Here is an 18,228-nt window from a genome sequence, read left to right as displayed (position 1 = left end):
TATATTCTAAAGTCACACTTAAAAGTAACTCCACTTCTCTGTCACTCCAAACGAAAGACTCTCGTTCCGTCTTGGAAGTAACTTGGCAGTCCAGGCTGATTTATGGTTCCGCGTTACACCAACGCAGAGCCTACGGCGTAGGGTACGCGGCGACGCGCACCCTACGTAGGCTACGCCGTCGATTTAACGCAGAACCATATTATTCAGGCTTCACACGTGTCATTTGTTGACGTTTTTTTCCAGGATTCTGATTGGCTAGCATGACTTTACGCTTCTCGTTACACTGCCCCCTGCAGGTTTTGCTGCTCATGGCACCTTAACAGCGTAGTTATGAGGGTTCGTGTAAACGAAGAGATTTTGAAAACGATCTCGTGTAAACGATGGAATGTTTCAAAACGTAGAGGGGGAAATATCCGTTTTTGTAAATACCCGGCTATGTGTAAACGGGGCCTGAGACAAATGTACCTCCGGCCGGAAAACCTTGTACTTGACATATTAAAAGCTTGTATTAACCTTTGATCCTATTCCACTAGTTTTCTTTTGGTTCACCAGACAAACAAACACGAATCTTTCAGCTGTAAGGGCCTGAAATGTAGCTTTTTTTTTTTTTTGCACTTCTGAACATCCTAACATTCAAGTGTCTTGAATGTTTTTCACATCTGAGGAATCGCCATAGATCACAGCATCACTAAGGAAATTACATTTTTGAAATGCTCCCTATTTTAACATGAAATACCATTTTGCTGCAAACACATGTTCTGTTCCAAGTCAAAACTGCTTCGATTAACATCGATTTCGTCTCTAACAAAGGTTAAACTCCTTACCATCTAATTAAAACCTAATGTTGTTTCAACAGCAGATTTTTTTCTTTCAACAGCATACATAAATTAAACAATACTAAGCGACAACACAGTCCTTAACTAGGCAGTTTCTGCTTATGTTATTTTTAAAGTGCATACAATTCAATCAATAACTACGGTAATGTTTGATCCGATTGCTGGGGATGAATGTGCTGCAGTTTGTGAATGTTTAGCAGAGCCAGCACCGTTGCTGTGATCTCCAGTTGTGTTACCGCCTCCATGTGGGCCGCTCAGGCTCTACGCGAGTTATTCACTAAAATCACACCCACCCCAGAAACCCCAGCAGTTAAAGTCCCAGTGTAGCATCAAGTCAGCTGTTGTGACTGTAACTGAACACTTGGGTGGGTTTTGATTTAAAAACAAATGAAACGAAGGAAAACTTCCATCTGTATTTGCTGTTATTCTGTTCTGAATAGATTTTTTTTACATGTTTTGTTACCTGCTTTCTTATTCCTTGTCATGATACCCCATGTTAATATTTATACCACTTGAGTTGTTGTGGTTTTTTAAGAGGAAAAAGTAAAAAAAAAAAAGACCTAAACAGAAAAAAAGACGAGCTAAATTTCATACTTTTAAGTCCTGACTGAACATTTCCTGCACTGTAAAAGCTGATAAGTTAGTTGAACTCAAACTGTTTGAGGAAACCGATTGCCTAAAACCATTTTATGTTTATTAACTCAAACAATTCAAGTGTAAAAAAATAATAAAATAATAAATATAAAATATATTATTATAATATAATATATAATATATATAATAATTATTATAAATATATAATATATTATTATAAAATATATTATATTATATATATATAATAAAAAAATATTCCATTGAGGTTCAAGTAACTAAAATATTTATTGTTAAGGTAACTTGGTTAAATAAATTTGATAGTACCATTTCATTCAGTAAACTGAACTTAAAACTAATACGTATTATAGACTCATATGTCGTATTTCCTTCAGAATTATTTAAAAAGTGTTGATTGTATTAATTTGCATCAAGCCAGACTAACTTAATTGAATCTTCTTTACAAAAACGTTAGCACTTAAGTTCAAGTTACTCAGTTTTATTCCTCTAAATTAAATGATTACATTCTAGTGGTCACAACTTCTAGCTCCTCAATTCATTTTAGGAATCCGATTGCCTTAAACCATTTTAGTTTTCATAACTTAAATAACTCAACTTTAAGTTGCTTTAACACAATACAAACACAGACATCTTATACCAGCTTCAAACATTTATTTAATTCATTTTTGAGTTATCTTAACTGATGGCAATGAGTGATCACAACTTTTTCCAAAGTTTAAGTTATTTCAACTTACTCCTGTTATTAAGAAGTACTGTTAGGTTTTACAGTGTGGTCTCTGATCTGAACCAAATGCAGCGTTCAGTTCCTCGTGTGTGTTCATTGATTGTCCAGCAGCAGCTCTATCAAACAAGCACGGGCCTTGAAAGTCCCTGCAGCAAATGTTCGGCTGTCCTGGATCTACAGTTACACGGGCGCGGTGCAGAAATCTGACAGCTGCTGATTCCTCACTGAGGTCCCTTGTTACGAGGACAAACCAGTGAAGCTGTCTGCTTCCATCACACCGCCCACTTTGCATGTTGTCAGACTGGTTGAACAACCAAAAAAAAACCAAACAACAAGCCCCAAACCATCAGTGTTTTTTGTATGTTTAACTGTATGATGGTTGATTTCAAAAGAAAACATCTTTTAAAAAAGAAAAAAAAGGAAATTTTTTTCTTTTTCTTCCGGTATTGTTTAGTTAGTGTCAACTGAGTTACAGATGAAAAAAAAAAAAAGAAGGATGCAGAGTGGTTACAACTAAAGCTGTTTGTTGATTTTAGATTGATCTGGTTTGCATTATAATGTAAGATAAAGAAGATAGTGAGCATTTGTAACATTGAAACTGTACAACCAGTGTGTGTATTAGTAAGTGGTGGAGCCCTCAGGTGTGTTTCTGAGCAGGAATGTTGGTGTCATGAGGCGTGTGCTGGCAGGAGGATATCGCTGCAACACTTAGTGTTTTTCACAACCTGCACAGTAAATTACATGTTCTATTCATGTCACCAGGTTTTACATATTTTCATGTTCAAACCATCACTGATTTTTTGAAGCGTCTTTAAATTTGGCTGCTGCTCAGTCTGGATTTATCTATTTCTAATTTATCAGAGTGTGTTGGTGCTCATGGTTACACGTATTACATTGATAATCATACTGTGTATGTTTAACCTTTGTGCTGTCTTCGGGTCAAGGAAGGAGGAAAGGAAGAAGGGAGGAAAGAAGGAAGGAAGGAAGAAAGAAAAGAAGGAAAGAAAGAAGGAAAGAAGGAACGGAGAAAAGAAGGATGGAAGGAAGGGAGAAAAGGAAGGGAAGATGGGAGAAAAGGAAGGGAGAAAAGAAGGAAGCAAGGAAGGAAGGAAGCAAGGAAGGGAGAAAAGAAGGAAGGAAGGGAGAAAAGACGGAAGGAAGGAAAGAAGGAAGGGAGGAAACAAGGAAAGAAGGAAGGAAGGAGAGAGCAGGAGGAAAGGAGGAAGGGAAAAAAGCTAGTAAAGAAGGAAGGAAGGAAGGAAGGAAGGAAGGAAGGAAGGAAGGAAGGAAGGAAGGGAGGGAGGAAGGAAGGAAGGAAGGAAGGGAGAAAAGAAGGATGGAAGGGAGGAAGGAAGCAAGGAAGGAAGGAAGCAAGGAAGGGAGAAAAGAAGGAAGGAAGGGAGAAAAGAAGGAAGGAAGGAAAGAAGGAAGGGAGGAAACAAGGAAAAAAGGAAGGAAGGGGAGAGCAGGAGGAAAGGAGGAAGGGAAAAAAGAAGGAAGAAAGGAAGGGAGAAAAGAAGGAAGGAAAAAAGGTAGTAAAGAAGGAAGGAAGGAAGGAAGGAAGGAAGGAAGGAAGGAAGGAAGGAAGGAAAGGAAGTATGTTTAACCTTTGTGCTGTCTTCGGGTCAAGGAAGGAGGAAAGGAAGAACGGAGGAAAGAAGGAAGGAAGGAAGAAAGAAAAGAAGGAAAGAAAGAAGGAAAGAAGGAACGGAGAAAAGAAGGATGGAAGGAAGGGAGAAAAGGAAGGGAAGATGGGAGAAAAGGAAGGGAGAAAAGAAGGAAGCAAGGAAGGAAGGAAGCAAGGAAGGGAGAAAAGAAGGAAGGAAGGGAGAAAAGACGGAAGGAAGGAAAGAAGGAAGGGAGGAAACAAGGAAAGAAGGAAGGAAGGAGAGAGCAGGAGGAAAGGAGGAAGGGAAAAAAGCTAGTAAAGAAGGAAGGAAGGAAGGAAGGAAGGAAGGAAGGAAGGAAGGAAGGAAGGAAGGAAGGAAGGAAGGGAGGGAGGAAGGAAGGAAGGAAGGAAGGGAGAAAAGAAGGATGGAAGGGAGGAAGGAAGCAAGGAAGGAAGGAAGCAAGGAAGGGAGAAAAGAAGGAAGGAAGGGAGAAAAGAAGGAAGGAAGGAAAGAAGGAAGGGAGGAAACAAGGAAAGAAGGAAGGAAGGGGAGAGCAGGAGGAAAGGAGGAAGGGAAAAAAGAAGGAAGAAAGGAAGGGAGAAAAGAAGGAAGGAAAAAAGGTAGTAAAGAAGGAAGGAAGGAAGGAAGGAAGGAAGGAAGGAAAGGAAGGAAGGAAGAAAGAAAGAAATAAAGAAAGGAAGGGAGAAAAGAAGGAAGGAAAAAAGGTAGTAAAGAAGGAAGGAAGGAAGGAAGGAAGGAAGGAGGGAAGGAAGGAAGGAAGGAAGGAAGGAAGGAAGGAAGGAAGGAAGGAAGGAAGAAAGAAAGAAAGGAAGGGAGAAAAGAAGGAAGGAAAAAAGGTAGTAAAGAAGGAAGGAATGAAGGAAGGAAGGAAGGAAGGAAGGAAGCAAGGAAGGGAGAAAAGAAGGAAGGAAGGGAGAAAAGAAGGAAGGAAGGAAAGAAGGAAGGGAGGAAACAAGGAAAGAAGGGAGGAAGGAGAGAGCAGGAGGAAAGGAGGAAGGGAAAAAAGAAGGAAGAAAGGAAGGGAGAAAAGAAGGAAGGACAAAAGGTAGTAAAGAAGGAAGGAAGGAAGGAAGGAAGGAAGGAAGGAAGGAAGGAAGGAAGGAAGGAAGGAAGGAAGGAAGGAAGGAAGGAAGGAAGGAAGGAAGAAAAGAGGAAGGGAAGAAGGATAGGAGAATTAGGTCATTTTGACCCAAAGACAGTACAGGGGTTAAGATATTGAATGGAAATGTGTGCTTATGCCGGATTTATGGTTCCACGTTAAATCGACGCCGTAAGTTACGCGGCGACGCCCATCGTACGGTGCGCGTCGACGCGTACGGTACGCCGTAAGCTCTGCGTCGGTGTGACGCGGAACCATAAATCAGCCTTCAGTCCTCCTTTTCCACGCCCTTCCTCAGCCTCATCTTGGGGGTCTCCCAGCTCCATGCCAGCAATCTTTGGCATGTTTAGCCGCTTATAAATAGGGCGCCCATTGTCCCACACTGCAGGGGAGAGTCACACATGGACTCTTATCGAACTAGTGCTTTTGTGTTGTGTTTTTGAGGCCGACAGCAGAGCAGCAGGGCCTGATATTCCCGTCAAGTCTCGGCAGGTAAATCTCACCTGCGCTCCACGCCCTCCAGTCATGCGGAGCAGGAAGTGGCTGTCAGTGTCCTGTTGGGAAGGGAAGGAAAATGCAGCTCTGCCTCTGAAAGACTAACATCCACGAGTTCATACTTTTGTTTTGTACCTTTTTTACTTTTTAAAAAAATTTTGTTTAATCTTAAATTTGTGAGGATGCGGGTTTGTGCGACGCCTGCGCTCCTGGCGCTTTTACTTGTGGCAGCATTGGACTCATCAGGTGAGAAAAATAATTAAATCAGCTAAAGATATTCCGTTTTTTGTTTTGTCCACGGCTTTTTCACGCACTTTCACTCAGGTGTAATTGATTTCTTGTGAGTTACAATTTCAAAAAATGTACAAAAACATAATTTGGGCGGAATACCTCAGTTAGAGCCCATGCGCACTGATGTAAATGATTTGAGCTCAGAGCTGTCAATAATGCTGCGTTCCATTTACCTCTGAAATCGGAACTGGGAACTGGGAATGGCAGCCATCTTGGAATGGTAACTCGGGGAGTGGTGAAGCTTCTCCTACTTTCCCAGTAAGAAATCCCACTTCGAGGGGCGTTCCAGTTGAAAATTCCGACTGGGAACTGGGGAAATTCCGACTTCCGAGGACAAATGGAACGCGGCATAATTAAGATGAGAAGATAATAGGAAAAGACACAGACACAACTCGTTATGAACTGATTAACCCTCACACATTCACAGATGGAGGCTGGAGTGCGTTTTGGGGTTTGCAGTGAGGATTTATCAGCTCTGACTTGGTCCTCCATTTTCAAACGGTTTTATGAGGCGTTTATTTCCTGGAGGCCTGAATGCATCACAATTTCATTAATGATTGATCAGCAATCTGCTGCTGACATGTGAATCTGTCTTTTACACCAACTTAATTTCATTTCAACTTCTTTTAAAAAAGATGATTGAAGCTTTATGTTGTATTTTTGTTTTAGGCCTTTGAATGGTTCAACATCAGAATATAAAAAGGAAAGATTTTGTTTCCACGTTTGCCTCCTTAAACACTTACACACCCAGTACTCGAGTTGTAAAAAATAAAATCAGGGGGGATGGTGGATTTTATCATATGGGGACAGATAATTTGTGCTGATTACAAATAATATAATATATTACAAATAATAGCAGTGACCAAAACACCTGCAGAAATACTGCAGGAATGACATAGCAGCAGTTAAATGCAGCCTTCTGTAAGCTTTAAATATCCACTGGACTTACATCAAATACATCAAAACACAACAATAAAAAACACTTTTCTGAACTTATCAATATGACTCTGTCCTTCACAGGATAAGTAACATGGATCACTGCAAAAACTCAAAATCTTAACAAGAATATTTGTCTTATTTCTAGTTAAAATGTCTCATTTTAGTAAAACAATCTTATTGCACTTAAAACAAGACTCATCACTGGAAAAAACAACAATTTTCACCTGTTTCAAGTAGATTTTCACTTGAAATAAGTAGAAAAATCTGCCAGTGGAACAATATTTTTTTGCTTGTCGTCAAAAAAATGTCGAGTAGGCTGTTGCATCGCAGTGCAATGACTTTCTGTCCAAATGATTATTACAGAAAACTGGTAAAATAAAATACAGTTCCATGTTTACCTTTTTGCTTAATATTTTTTCTTCCATATTTAGTTGAAGATAAATCTTGTCCCACTGGCAGATTTTCCTACTTATTTCAAGTGAAAATGTACTTGTAACAGGTGAAAATGGTCAAATAAGTTATTTTTCTGGTGTTATTTTTTTGGTGATGACTCTAAATGTTGAAATAGCAGTAAAACCACATTCATTGATGAAATGACATAAGGGATGGAAAGGAGGGATGGCAGTTTTACAGGGGGGATGATTTGGACCGTTTTTATTTCAGGGGGGATCATCCCCCCTCATCCCCCCTCAACTCCAGTACTGCGTGTAACTCTGAGACTAAAACAATTTGTGGTTTACTATCAGCATTTCTTTCTAACATTAGTGGATGCCAGCAGCCTGCTCAGTGTGATGAGTCCCTGCTGCTGGCCGTCAACGTAATGACTCATGACTTGAAACAGAAACACACTGGTGTCAGTGCAATCACCCTGCTACAGGTTCACCTACTACAGGTTATGATAATAATGCACAAAGTCAGAAAGCAAATTTGATCCCAAACTGGTTTATCGAGCTTGAACCTGATCCAGCAGAATGCTCTTGTAGTGGATCTGATGATGAACAAATCTGCACAGATGACATGATGCAGTCGTGTCAATGGTGAGTAAAATCGCAGGACGAGAGAAAACAAATGTCTTACAGAGAGCCCAACCCACAATACACATTTTATTCCTAATCAGGATACCGAATGCTGCAGTAAAACCACGTTTTATCAAAACAGGGACAAATGCAAGACCAATGCTGGAAGGTAGTGCTAATTATTTAATCTGCTGTTGTATAAGGTTCAAGTTTCTCAACAGGACATGACGAATTGATGGTGTAACAGATTGTCTTTGTAATTTATGTGATTCACAAGGGAATAATAAGAATGTCATTGATCTACATGACATAGGATAGGTGTGACCAGTACTCGAGTTGTAAAAAATAATAAAATCAGGGGGGATGGTGGATTTGATCATATGGGGACAGATAATTTGTGCTGATTACAAATAATATAATATATTACAAATAATAGCAGTGACCAAAACACCTGCAGAAATACTGCAGGAATGACATAGCAGCAGTTAAATGCAGCCTTCTGTAAGCTTTAAATATCCACTGGGCTTACATCAAATACATCAAAACACAACAATAAAAAACACTTTTCTGAACTTATCAATATGACTCTGTCCTTCACAGGATAAGGAAAATGGATCACTGCAAAAACTCACAATCTTAACAAGAATATTTGTCTTATTTCTAGTTAAAATGTCTCATTTTAGTAAAAAAAAATCTCGTTACACTTAAAACAAGACTCATCACTGGAAAAAACAACAATTTTCACCTGTTTCAAGTAAATTTTCACTTGAAATAAGTAGAAAAATCTGCCAGTGGAACAAGATTTTTTTGCTTGTAATAAGAAGATAAATCTTGTTCCACTGGCAGATTTTCCTACTTATTTCAAGTGAAAATTTACTTGAAACAGGTGAAAAGTTATTTTTCTGGTGAAATATCAGTAAAACCACATTCATTGATGAAATGACATAAGGGATGGAAAGGAGGGATGGCAGTTTTACAGGGGGGATGATTTGGACCGTCTTTATTTCAGGGGGGATGCCGTTCCCCCTCATCCCCCCTCAACTCCAGTACTGGGTGTGACTGGAAACATCAAATGAATTCAGATGAACATATGTGAGAAATGAGTTCATACAATTATTTCATTGTAAACCTTAGCAGTAAAACCGACAGACTGTCCAACTGAAGCATCCTGATAAATAAGCATTTGTTGAGTTCCTTCCGAACCGAGTCAGTGCCATGAGTTGATCTAATGTTGGTTTGTTTCCTCAGAGTGCTTTCAGACGGTGGTGCGAGCAGACAAAGCCTCCACTGTGACGGTGTCCAGCGAGCTAGCTCAGTGTGCGGTGTGCACCGTCAGCGGGGACAACGGGACAGACACATCCTGCCAATCTTCTCTTACCCTCGTACCTGAAGATGAAGTTACACTGCTCTTTAACTGCTCCAAACCCATAGAGGAGTCTTTTACGGTGACGATTAGTAGCTCCATCGGTGAGTTCACTCATGTTTTTGATGATTGATTTTATATCTTGTCATGTCCTTTTAAAAATCTTTTCATAGGGGTTCAAAAGTGAGGAACAAAATTTTTTTTTTCAGCTTTTCTGGAACTATTTGGTTTTGGGGTAAAAAAAAATTAAAAAAAAAAGGGAATAAATGCATGTTTACAGGGCTGTCTCTCACATTTTCTGTAATGCAATTTATAAAAAAAAAAAAAAAAATGTCATACATTCTGGATTCATTACAAATCAACTGAAATATTGCAAGCCTTTTATTATTTTAATGTTGCTGATTATGGCTTACAGTTTAAGATTAAGATTCCCAGAATATTCTAATTTTTTGAGATAGGACATTTGAGTTTTCTTAAGCTGTAAGCCATGATCAGCAATATTAAAATAATAAAAGGCTTGCAATATTTCAGTTGATTTGTAATGAATCCAGAATGTATGACATTTTTGTATTACAGAAAATAAAGGACTTTATCAGAATATTCTAATTTTCTGAGACAGTCCTGTAAGGCAGAAATGATTCCTCCACAAATACAAGAGTTTGAGATGTGACTTTTTGTTATGCTTCTGTCTATAAGATTGCCCAAAAACTACCAGGCCTAATTTGAAATGGCAAGTCATTATTAAGTGATGAACAAAGAACACAGGGTGTTCTTTGTTTTGCAAGCAAAGATGACATAAATCTGCGTAACATCATTGATAAATTGTAAATGAATTGTATTCAATTGGAACAGATTTAAACATTACAAAATTACAAAGTACACAAGTTGCAAACACTTAGATTTCCATGTTTCTGTAATTATTCAGACCCATAAAACATGAATCGCTACTTCCTTACAATCTTAAAAGTCCATCAGAGAAGAGAAGACATTATAAAAAAATAGCCTCTGCACTTGTCCTTTGGACAGAATCACTGTCTTCTCTTTCATTTATTCCTACATGTAGATTATTATAGGCTGTTTTCAAAACTGCATGTTGGTGTGATAATCGTTGAGAGCATGTGCAAACTTCCCTAAAGGTGATTAAGTTATGACCATCATGACAGGCTTTTAGTTTTGGACACAGGTCATGTGACCACTGTGACTAGTGGTTTCTGACATAGAACTTAAATACGTATCCGCCCCATGGAGCTGCTGTGATACGTCAACAACGCCGCCATATTGGATGTTCAAGACTGCGCTGTAAACTAATACAAGGAAATTGACTTATTTTCATAAAGCGCCTTTCTACAAAGAAATGTACGTTGTACGTCTCATTTATTCATTCACACACGCACTAATATACTTGGAAACAGTTAGGCACCAAATATAATATATTTAATTTTCTGAGATGGCAAAGATAAGAACTTTATTGATCCCACATAGGAGTAATACATGTTATATCAGCTATAGAGAACAAGGTAGTGCAAAAAAACCAATATATATCCCCCCTTCTTCAAAATAGAGAAATATATTTTTCTCATCAATAAAACATATTTTAAATTTTTCAAGTAACAAAATAACATATTTGAACCATTTTTCAGACAATAAAATAACATTTGAACCATTTTTTAGACAACAAAATAACATATACTCCAGTATACTCCTATGTGGGATCAATAAAGTTCTTATTTTTGCCATCAGAGAGAATTAGATATATTATATTTGGTGCCTAACTGTTTCCCAAGTATATTAGTGCGTGTGTGAATGAATAAATTAAACGTAAAACGTAAATTTCTTTGTAGAAAGGCGCTTTATGAAAATAAGTCCATTTACTTGTATTAGTTTACAGTCTTGAACATCCAATATGGCGGCGACGTTGACGTATCGCAGCAGCTCCATGGGGTGGATACGGATAAATGTCTATAGCAGGTGTCGGCAACCCAAAATGTTGAAAGAGCCATATTGGACCAAAAACAAATATGTCTGGAGCCGCACAAAATGTAAAGTCTTGTATAAGCCTTAGAATGAAGACAACTCATGCATGCATGTGTATGTGTCTATATTAGTTATAACTGGGGGAAGATTTTCTTTTTCATTATGCACTTTGAGAAAAAAAGTCGAAATGTCGAGAAAAAAGTCAAAATTTCATGAAAAAAGTCAAAATGTCGCGATAAAAAAGGAAAAAGGAAGAAAAGAGAGAAAAAAGGTCAAACATTTTGAAAAAGCTCCAGGGAGCCACTAGGGCGGTGCTAAAGAGCTGCATGCGGCTCTGGGGCCGCGGGTTGCCAACCCCTGGTCTATGGTTTCTGACCTGCTGTAAAAGCCTATTGCATTGCATGTTTGAAGTAGTGCATGATCCAGGTGGTTTCCATGTAACGCAGGTTGACTCATTATTTGCATGCCGCGTACTACTTGCAATAAAACATCAGTACGTTCGAGCAGTATAATGCTGTTGTTTGAAACCAGCGGTTGGGTTAATTAAGTATAATATAAAAGTAAACCCAAAAGCTACACACATTATGTACATTATGTTCCTCGGCTCTTTTATATTGTGGATTTAAAATGTGCAAACATTAACAGTCTGACAAACACCTTAATGATAAATATAAAAAAAATGCGTTGTTTTAAAGCAGCACTATGTAACTAATCTAATGTTTCCAGAGTCATTGTGATGGAACATCAACTTCCAACAGGTTAAATGAACCTCTGTCATGGTCTGAGGGGTCTGTATCGCCTTCACTGGCACTATGTAACTTTGAGGAGCATGGTAGGAACCCTGCCACACTAAAAACCTACACATTTTTACGGCTTTTACTGCTTTATGGCATACGTCACTTCCCCCTCCTTCCTGATTCGTAGTCGAGACAAAAATGGGCGGGGCGTGGAGCGCAGCTCCGCAGAAGCTGGTAACCCGTTGCTGCGTTGTGGCTGCAGCAGCTCCACACAACAGACGTGGGGAAAAGATCGCTAATGGTTTAACTTTTCACCGCTTTCCTGCTCGGAGGCAGAACCACGGAGGCCAAGTATCTGAGATAACAGAGTAAAAGAGTCATTAGCTCGCTTGGATCGCGGCTTTAACGACCAAACATAACGTTCCACAGTAAACAAACTAACACGCACACAGACGGGCGTCGGATCAAAACACGGGTTTATTAAACCACAAACACAAAGACCGGGGTCGGATCATTCATACAGGTTTTATTCCCCACTTCTCCAGCTGAACGCAGTTGCTGGCCAGCTCTCTGCGGTGTGATTAACCCCAATCTTCAGATAAAACTAGTTTGTTGAGGAAAAGATATTAACTCTATTTGTAGCTGCAGAGGAAAAAAATAATCTCACGAGGAAAACAAAAATATTGCTCACACCTCGGAGTCTCTTTAACATAATATAGCAGTCAAAAAAGTAAGAGTAATACAAAACATGTACTCTATGTTGTACTATTATACTAATTTATTGAAACACATGGCGAGTCAAACATTTATCAAAGCAGCTGCCAAACACTCCTAAACAAGGTAGCTGGAGACGTGGGTTGTGCAGAACTGCGGCAGTAAATCCTTCTAAAGAGTGGAGCTCCGACGAGGAGCTCCATTCTTCAGTAGGGATTTCATATGGATCCAGACCGTTAATAATCATTATTTCCTCCATATACCACTCCCTGGCTTCCTTGTTTAAGGTATCCCGGTAAATTCCAGTTCCTTTCCAGCAGTTTAACATCTTTTTTTTGCGTTCCGTCTGTTCACTTGGTGAAACAGAAAAGCGTCCCGTCTTCTCTCAAAACAAATGCACGCAACGGGACAGGAGTTTTCCGGCAGTACACGCTGGTGCTCATGGGAAACGTAGTGTTCTTTCTGGTAAAACACTACGCTTTTGTCCAAAAGATGCCGCCAAACTCAGAAAAGCTGAAAGTTACGTTGTGCTGCTATAAGGGTGACGCGGTAATTGGGATAAAGGAAATGGAGCAGTATTATTTCTAGCTGTGAACCATAAGAATTTGAACTAAGTTACACCTTTTAAAGCAAACATTATCCGTAGGACAATGAGAGCATGAAAAAGGTTTTAATGAATCAAAACGGAGGACAGTCTTGGAAGAGACTGCAGGCTAATTCATTTTGAACAAAACCACATGTATTCTTGGCAGTACTAAATAAAGATTGGATTCGGTCAGCTTTGAATTTAGAAGAAACCTGGTTCAAATTTAGTTTTATCAGTTTTGTAGGTTAACCTTTATGGTAATAATACCTAGTTGTTTTCTGGCATAACACTGTATTTTTCCATCCACCTGTCACTCAGCACTCCAGAGGTCGTACACTCACGTAAAACTCAACAAGAAGTTACTGACTTGACTCTTTTGCTCAGTAAAGCCAGGGTTTATGTGTTTTGGGGAAATAGAGCATCTCTGTAATGATTTACTCTGTGGTTTGTACTGTAAACAGAGTAAACACAGCTCTTGAACTAATCATGTTGGTGAGGAGGAGTTGGTTTGATGTGTTTTTGTAAGCAGTCATGGAAAATGATTGCCTGCGGTACATGTTGAAAGTATGCATTGTTGATGTCCCAGACAGCCGTATTGGCTGGTGAGTGGTCTCCTCGTACAGAAGCTCCAGTCTTTGTGAAGCAGCTTCACATGGAAGTCCCTCTGCGTCCTTCCCTGTTCTACTTTGAATAATAAAGGGCACTAATGCCACAAAGTCATGCATGTTTTAGACATGCAAAGAGGTTAACGGCACAATGACAGAGGAAATGGGCTCATGCTGACGCACAGAGTTCACAACCAGTTGAACCGCTGCTCGGTGGGGGGAGAGGACCAAAAACAGTTCAGAGAGATGGAAAATGAGGACTTTAATTTGCCAATAAACCAACTCTTAATGAATAAACAAACAAGAACACAGTGATGGGGCAACAATGTGGGTCCACAGGACTAAACTGAAACTTCAGACTGGGATATCTTCAGAGACGGCTGCCCACAACTACCACACTGAGGCCCCGTTTCCACATAGCCGGGTATTTACAAAAACGGATATTTCCCCCTCTACGTTTTCAAAAATATCCTCGTTTAGACGAACCCGCATAAATACGCTGTTAAGGTGCTATGAGCAATCCAAACCTGCAGGGGGCAGTGTAACGAGAAGATAAAGTCATGCTAGCCAATCAGAATCCTGGAAAAAAACATCAACAAATGACACGTGTGAAGCCTGAATAATATGGTTCCGCGTTAAATCGCCGGCGTAGCCTACGTTGGCTGCGCGTCGCCGTGTAGCCTACGCCGTAGGCTCTGCGTTGGTGTAACACGGAACCATAAATCAGCCTGGACTGCCAGTTACTTCCAAGACGGAACGAGAGTCTTTCCTAGTGACAGAGAAGTGGAGTTACTTTTAAGTGTGACTTTAGAATATAAAACAGGTAAAATACAAGAAAATATTGACGGTTACAAACAAATTGTAAACACGGGTCGCACACATGACGCTGGTGACGTTTCTGTCTCATAATGTGACGTTCTGAAGTCTAAATGTCTGTTTTCCTCTGTTTAGACGCAAACGTGAAAACAGAGTTTTTGAAAATCTCCACTTTGGCCGGAGTTTTCAGAAATTATCGTTTTTGGTGAATTTGAGCTCCGTTTTCGTGTAAACGAACGGCCAAAACGCATGAAAACACCACCGTTTTTGCTACGTGGAAACGGGGCCTGATTTAGCAGAAGTATCCTACACACAGTACTCGAGTTGTAAAAAAGAAATCAGGGGAGATGGTGGATTTTATCATATGGGGACAGATAATTTGTGCTGATTACAAATAATATAATATATTACAAATAATAGCAGTGACAAAAACCCCTGCAGAAATACTGCAGGAATGACATAGCAGCAGTTAAATGCAGCCTTCTGTAAGCTTTAAATATCCACTGGGCTTACATCAAATACATCAAAACACAACAATAAAAAACACTTTTCTGAACTTATCAATATGACTCTGTCCTTCACAGGATAAGTAACATGGATCACTGTAAAAACTCACTGCAAAAAAAATAACAATATTTGTCCTATTTCTAGTTAAAATGTCTCATTTTAGTAAAAAAAAACAACAATTTTCACCTGTTTCAAGTAGATTTTCACTTGAAATAAGTAGAAAAATCTGCCAGTGGAACAAGATTTTTTTGCTTATAATAAGAAGATCAATCTTGTCCCACTGGAAGATTTTCCTACTTATTTCAAGTGAAAATTTACTTGAAACAGGTGAAAATTGTCAAATAAGTAATTTTTCTGGTGATGACTCTAAATGTTGAAATAGCAGTAAAACCACATTCATTGATGAAATGACATAAGGGATGGAAAGGAGGGATGGCAGTTTTACAGGGGGATAATTTGGACTGTTTTTATTTCAGGGGGGATGATTTTGACCGTTTTTTATTTCAGGGGGGGGATGCCATCCCCCCTCATCCCCCCTCAACTCCAGTACTGCATACACATTGCGAGAGCAAACCGTCTGGAGGAATCCAGAGTGAAACTACAGTACTAATGTCAAACCCCCCAGACTGTGACGGTGACCCCTCCCTCCCTAAACCTCCCTCCCTAAACCTCTGGCTGACGGTTTGAGACGACACACCTGACCTGGAAACTCTGCCACAACCTGGTAAACAGGCTCGTATCTCAGTCCAAATCAACCATAGCAGAGTTACTACTACATGACTTAATCGTTGAAAAGCATCAGCAGAACTGGTAGAGGAGCCAAAAATTGTACTCAAGTAAAAGTACTGTTACTTCAGAATAATATGACTCAAGTAGAAGTAAAAAGTAGTCATCCAAATAATTACTTGAGTAAAAGTAAAAAAGTACTTGGTGAAAAAACTACTCAAGTACTGAGTAACTGTTGAGTAACGTCTGATTTATTTTTTTAACACAACCATTCAAACAGACAAAAGTACAAAATAATCATCTTCAGGCAAATTAAATCAATAAAATAAATTAAAATTAATAAAAAATAGCTTAAATTGAATTAATCTTAAAGTAAATTCAAGTACTTAAATAAATAATAAAATAATAACAGAGTAAAAAAATAAATTAAGCACAAGTAGCACAAAATTTCAAGCCTTTGTACTTTTCTTTTTTAACCAGGCAGAACTAGAACAAACATGAACTCATAGAAACTCTGTGTGTGTTTGAGTCTGTGTAAATGTGACAAAACATGCAAAAACAAACATTTTTCCCAAAGAATCACCCAGTGATGTCATGAGATTGACAACAATATATACAATATATATCCCCCTCACAAAAATGTGTTATTTTATTGTCTGAAAACTGGTTTAAATGTTATTTTATTGTCTGAAAACTGGTTTAAATGTTATTTTATTGTCTGAAAAATGGTTCAAATATGTTATTTTGTTATTTGAAAAATGTTAAATTTGTTTTGTTGATGAGAAAATATATTTCTCTATTTTTCTTATTTTTGTGAGGGGGGATATATATAGTTTTTCGGCACTACCTTGTTCTCTATAGCTGATATAACATGAATTACTCCTATGTGGGATCAATAAAGTTCTTATTTTTGCCATCTGAGAAAATTAAATATATTATATTTGGTGCCTAACTGTTTCCCAAGTATATTAGTGCGTGTGTGAATGAATAAATGAGACGTAAAACGTACATTTCTTTGTAGAAAGATGCTTTATGAAAATAATTCCATTTACTTGTATTAGTTTACAGCGCAGTCTTGAACATCCAATATGGTGGAGACGCTGACGTATCACAGCAGCGGGCAGGAACACTCGATGGGGCGTCTACGGATATTTTTGAATGATTTTCATGTCTTTTATAATCAGTCTGTTTAATTTCTACCAAATCCAAATTGTAAAAATGTTAACCAATCTCAAGTTTTCCTTGTTGTTTTTTCTTTTGATTGAAATCCAGAATGTACTAAGGATAAATGCAACCCCAATGTGGTGGAAGTTTCTTCATCCCTTCTGAAAGAGTTCAGCAGAACCTTCACCTGGGAGCTGAAGGCTCCCGAGAAGACACTCGTGAGTCTGAGCATCCTCTCCAACGGGGTGATGGAGTCTTCCCAGCCGTGCCCTGATGGGCTTCAGTATTCAGTAACCACAGCTGAAAGCAAGGGCCCCACTCTCTACTGTGAAGGAGGATCCGTGACCGAACTGGAGCTGCTCCATCAGGCTGTCGTGTCTCTGCAAGTTAAACCCAATGTACAGCTGCAGGATAACTTATTTCATGCCACCGCTGGACCTTTGAGTAAGTACAAACTCTTTTCTCAATACAGGACTGTCTGAGAAAATTTGAATATTGTGATTTTCTGTAATGCAATTTAAAAAAAACAAAAATGTCATACATTCTGGATTCATTACAAATCAACTGAAATATTGCAAGCCTTTTATTATTTTAATATTGCTGATCATGGTTTACAGCTTAAGAAAACTCAAATATCCTATCTCAAAAAATTAGAATATTCTGGGAATCTTAATCTTAAACTGTAAACCATAATCAGCAATATTACAATAATAAAAGGCTAGCAATATTTCAGTTGATTTGTAATGAATCCAGAATGTATGACATTTTTTTTTTTTTTAATTGCATTACAGAAAATAAAGAACTTTATCACAATATTCTAATTTTCTGAGACAGTCCTGTATGTGTTTTATTTTTTTAGCTGTTTATAATAAGCTGAAGAGGAGTAGTTTTGTATTTTGGGGACATATTAAAGATTTCAAATTTCGTAACTCCTGTCAATCATATTATTTTAAGTTTTACTGGCAGGTTTGAAGTCATTTGCAGTCACTTTCCACACCAAACGCGATTCATTTTTGTCTGTGTTGTTTCTTTCTTTCCATCCATCTTATATATTTTTACATGTATTTAATTTTCCTCTCTCACCAGAACGAAAACTGGCTGTAACCGTTGATCCCAGTACCGTTGTGGTCCTGAGTCGAGGTCCGGCGGGGCTAGAATGTGAAGTGTGTGATGGCTCCACTTCTGACTGTAGCTCAACAGAAAAGACATTAACTGGTGCTGAAAAGCTCTCGGTGGAATTCAGCTGTCTCCAACCTCAGGATGTGTTCAGTGTGGTGGTGAAAAAGACAATAGGTAAGAAGCTATGGAGCAGAGGTGTCAAACTCATTTTGGTTGGCGGACCGGATTTGACCAATTTTTTTCTTTCTCGCGCGCTCAAAATAACAAAAACGGT

The 18,228-nt window shown here is 38.7% G+C and overlaps 1 protein-coding gene across 1 annotated transcript in view; it reads left to right on the top strand.

Annotated features, from left to right (window-relative positions):
- Nucleotides 1-5,334: 5,334 nt before the first annotated feature.
- Nucleotides 5,335-18,228, top strand: part of cdcp1b (CUB domain containing protein 1b) — a 38,695-nt gene continuing 25,801 nt past the window's right edge. The window contains exons 1-4 of the mRNA XM_061742167.1: nt 5,335-5,643; nt 8,892-9,110; nt 16,944-17,279; nt 17,922-18,128. Of these exons, the coding sequence (XP_061598151.1) occupies nt 5,580-5,643; nt 8,892-9,110; nt 16,944-17,279; nt 17,922-18,128 (826 nt within the window). The 5' untranslated portion in view covers nt 5,335-5,579. The remainder of the gene's footprint in view (nt 5,644-8,891; nt 9,111-16,943; nt 17,280-17,921; nt 18,129-18,228) is intronic.

This window comes from Cololabis saira, chromosome 15 (genome assembly GCF_033807715.1).
Source record: "Cololabis saira isolate AMF1-May2022 chromosome 15, fColSai1.1, whole genome shotgun sequence".
Lineage (NCBI taxonomy): Eukaryota > Metazoa > Chordata > Actinopteri > Beloniformes > Belonidae > Cololabis > Cololabis saira.
Note: the sequence above shows the minus strand (reverse complement) of the source record. Positions and strands in the feature narration are given on the sequence as shown.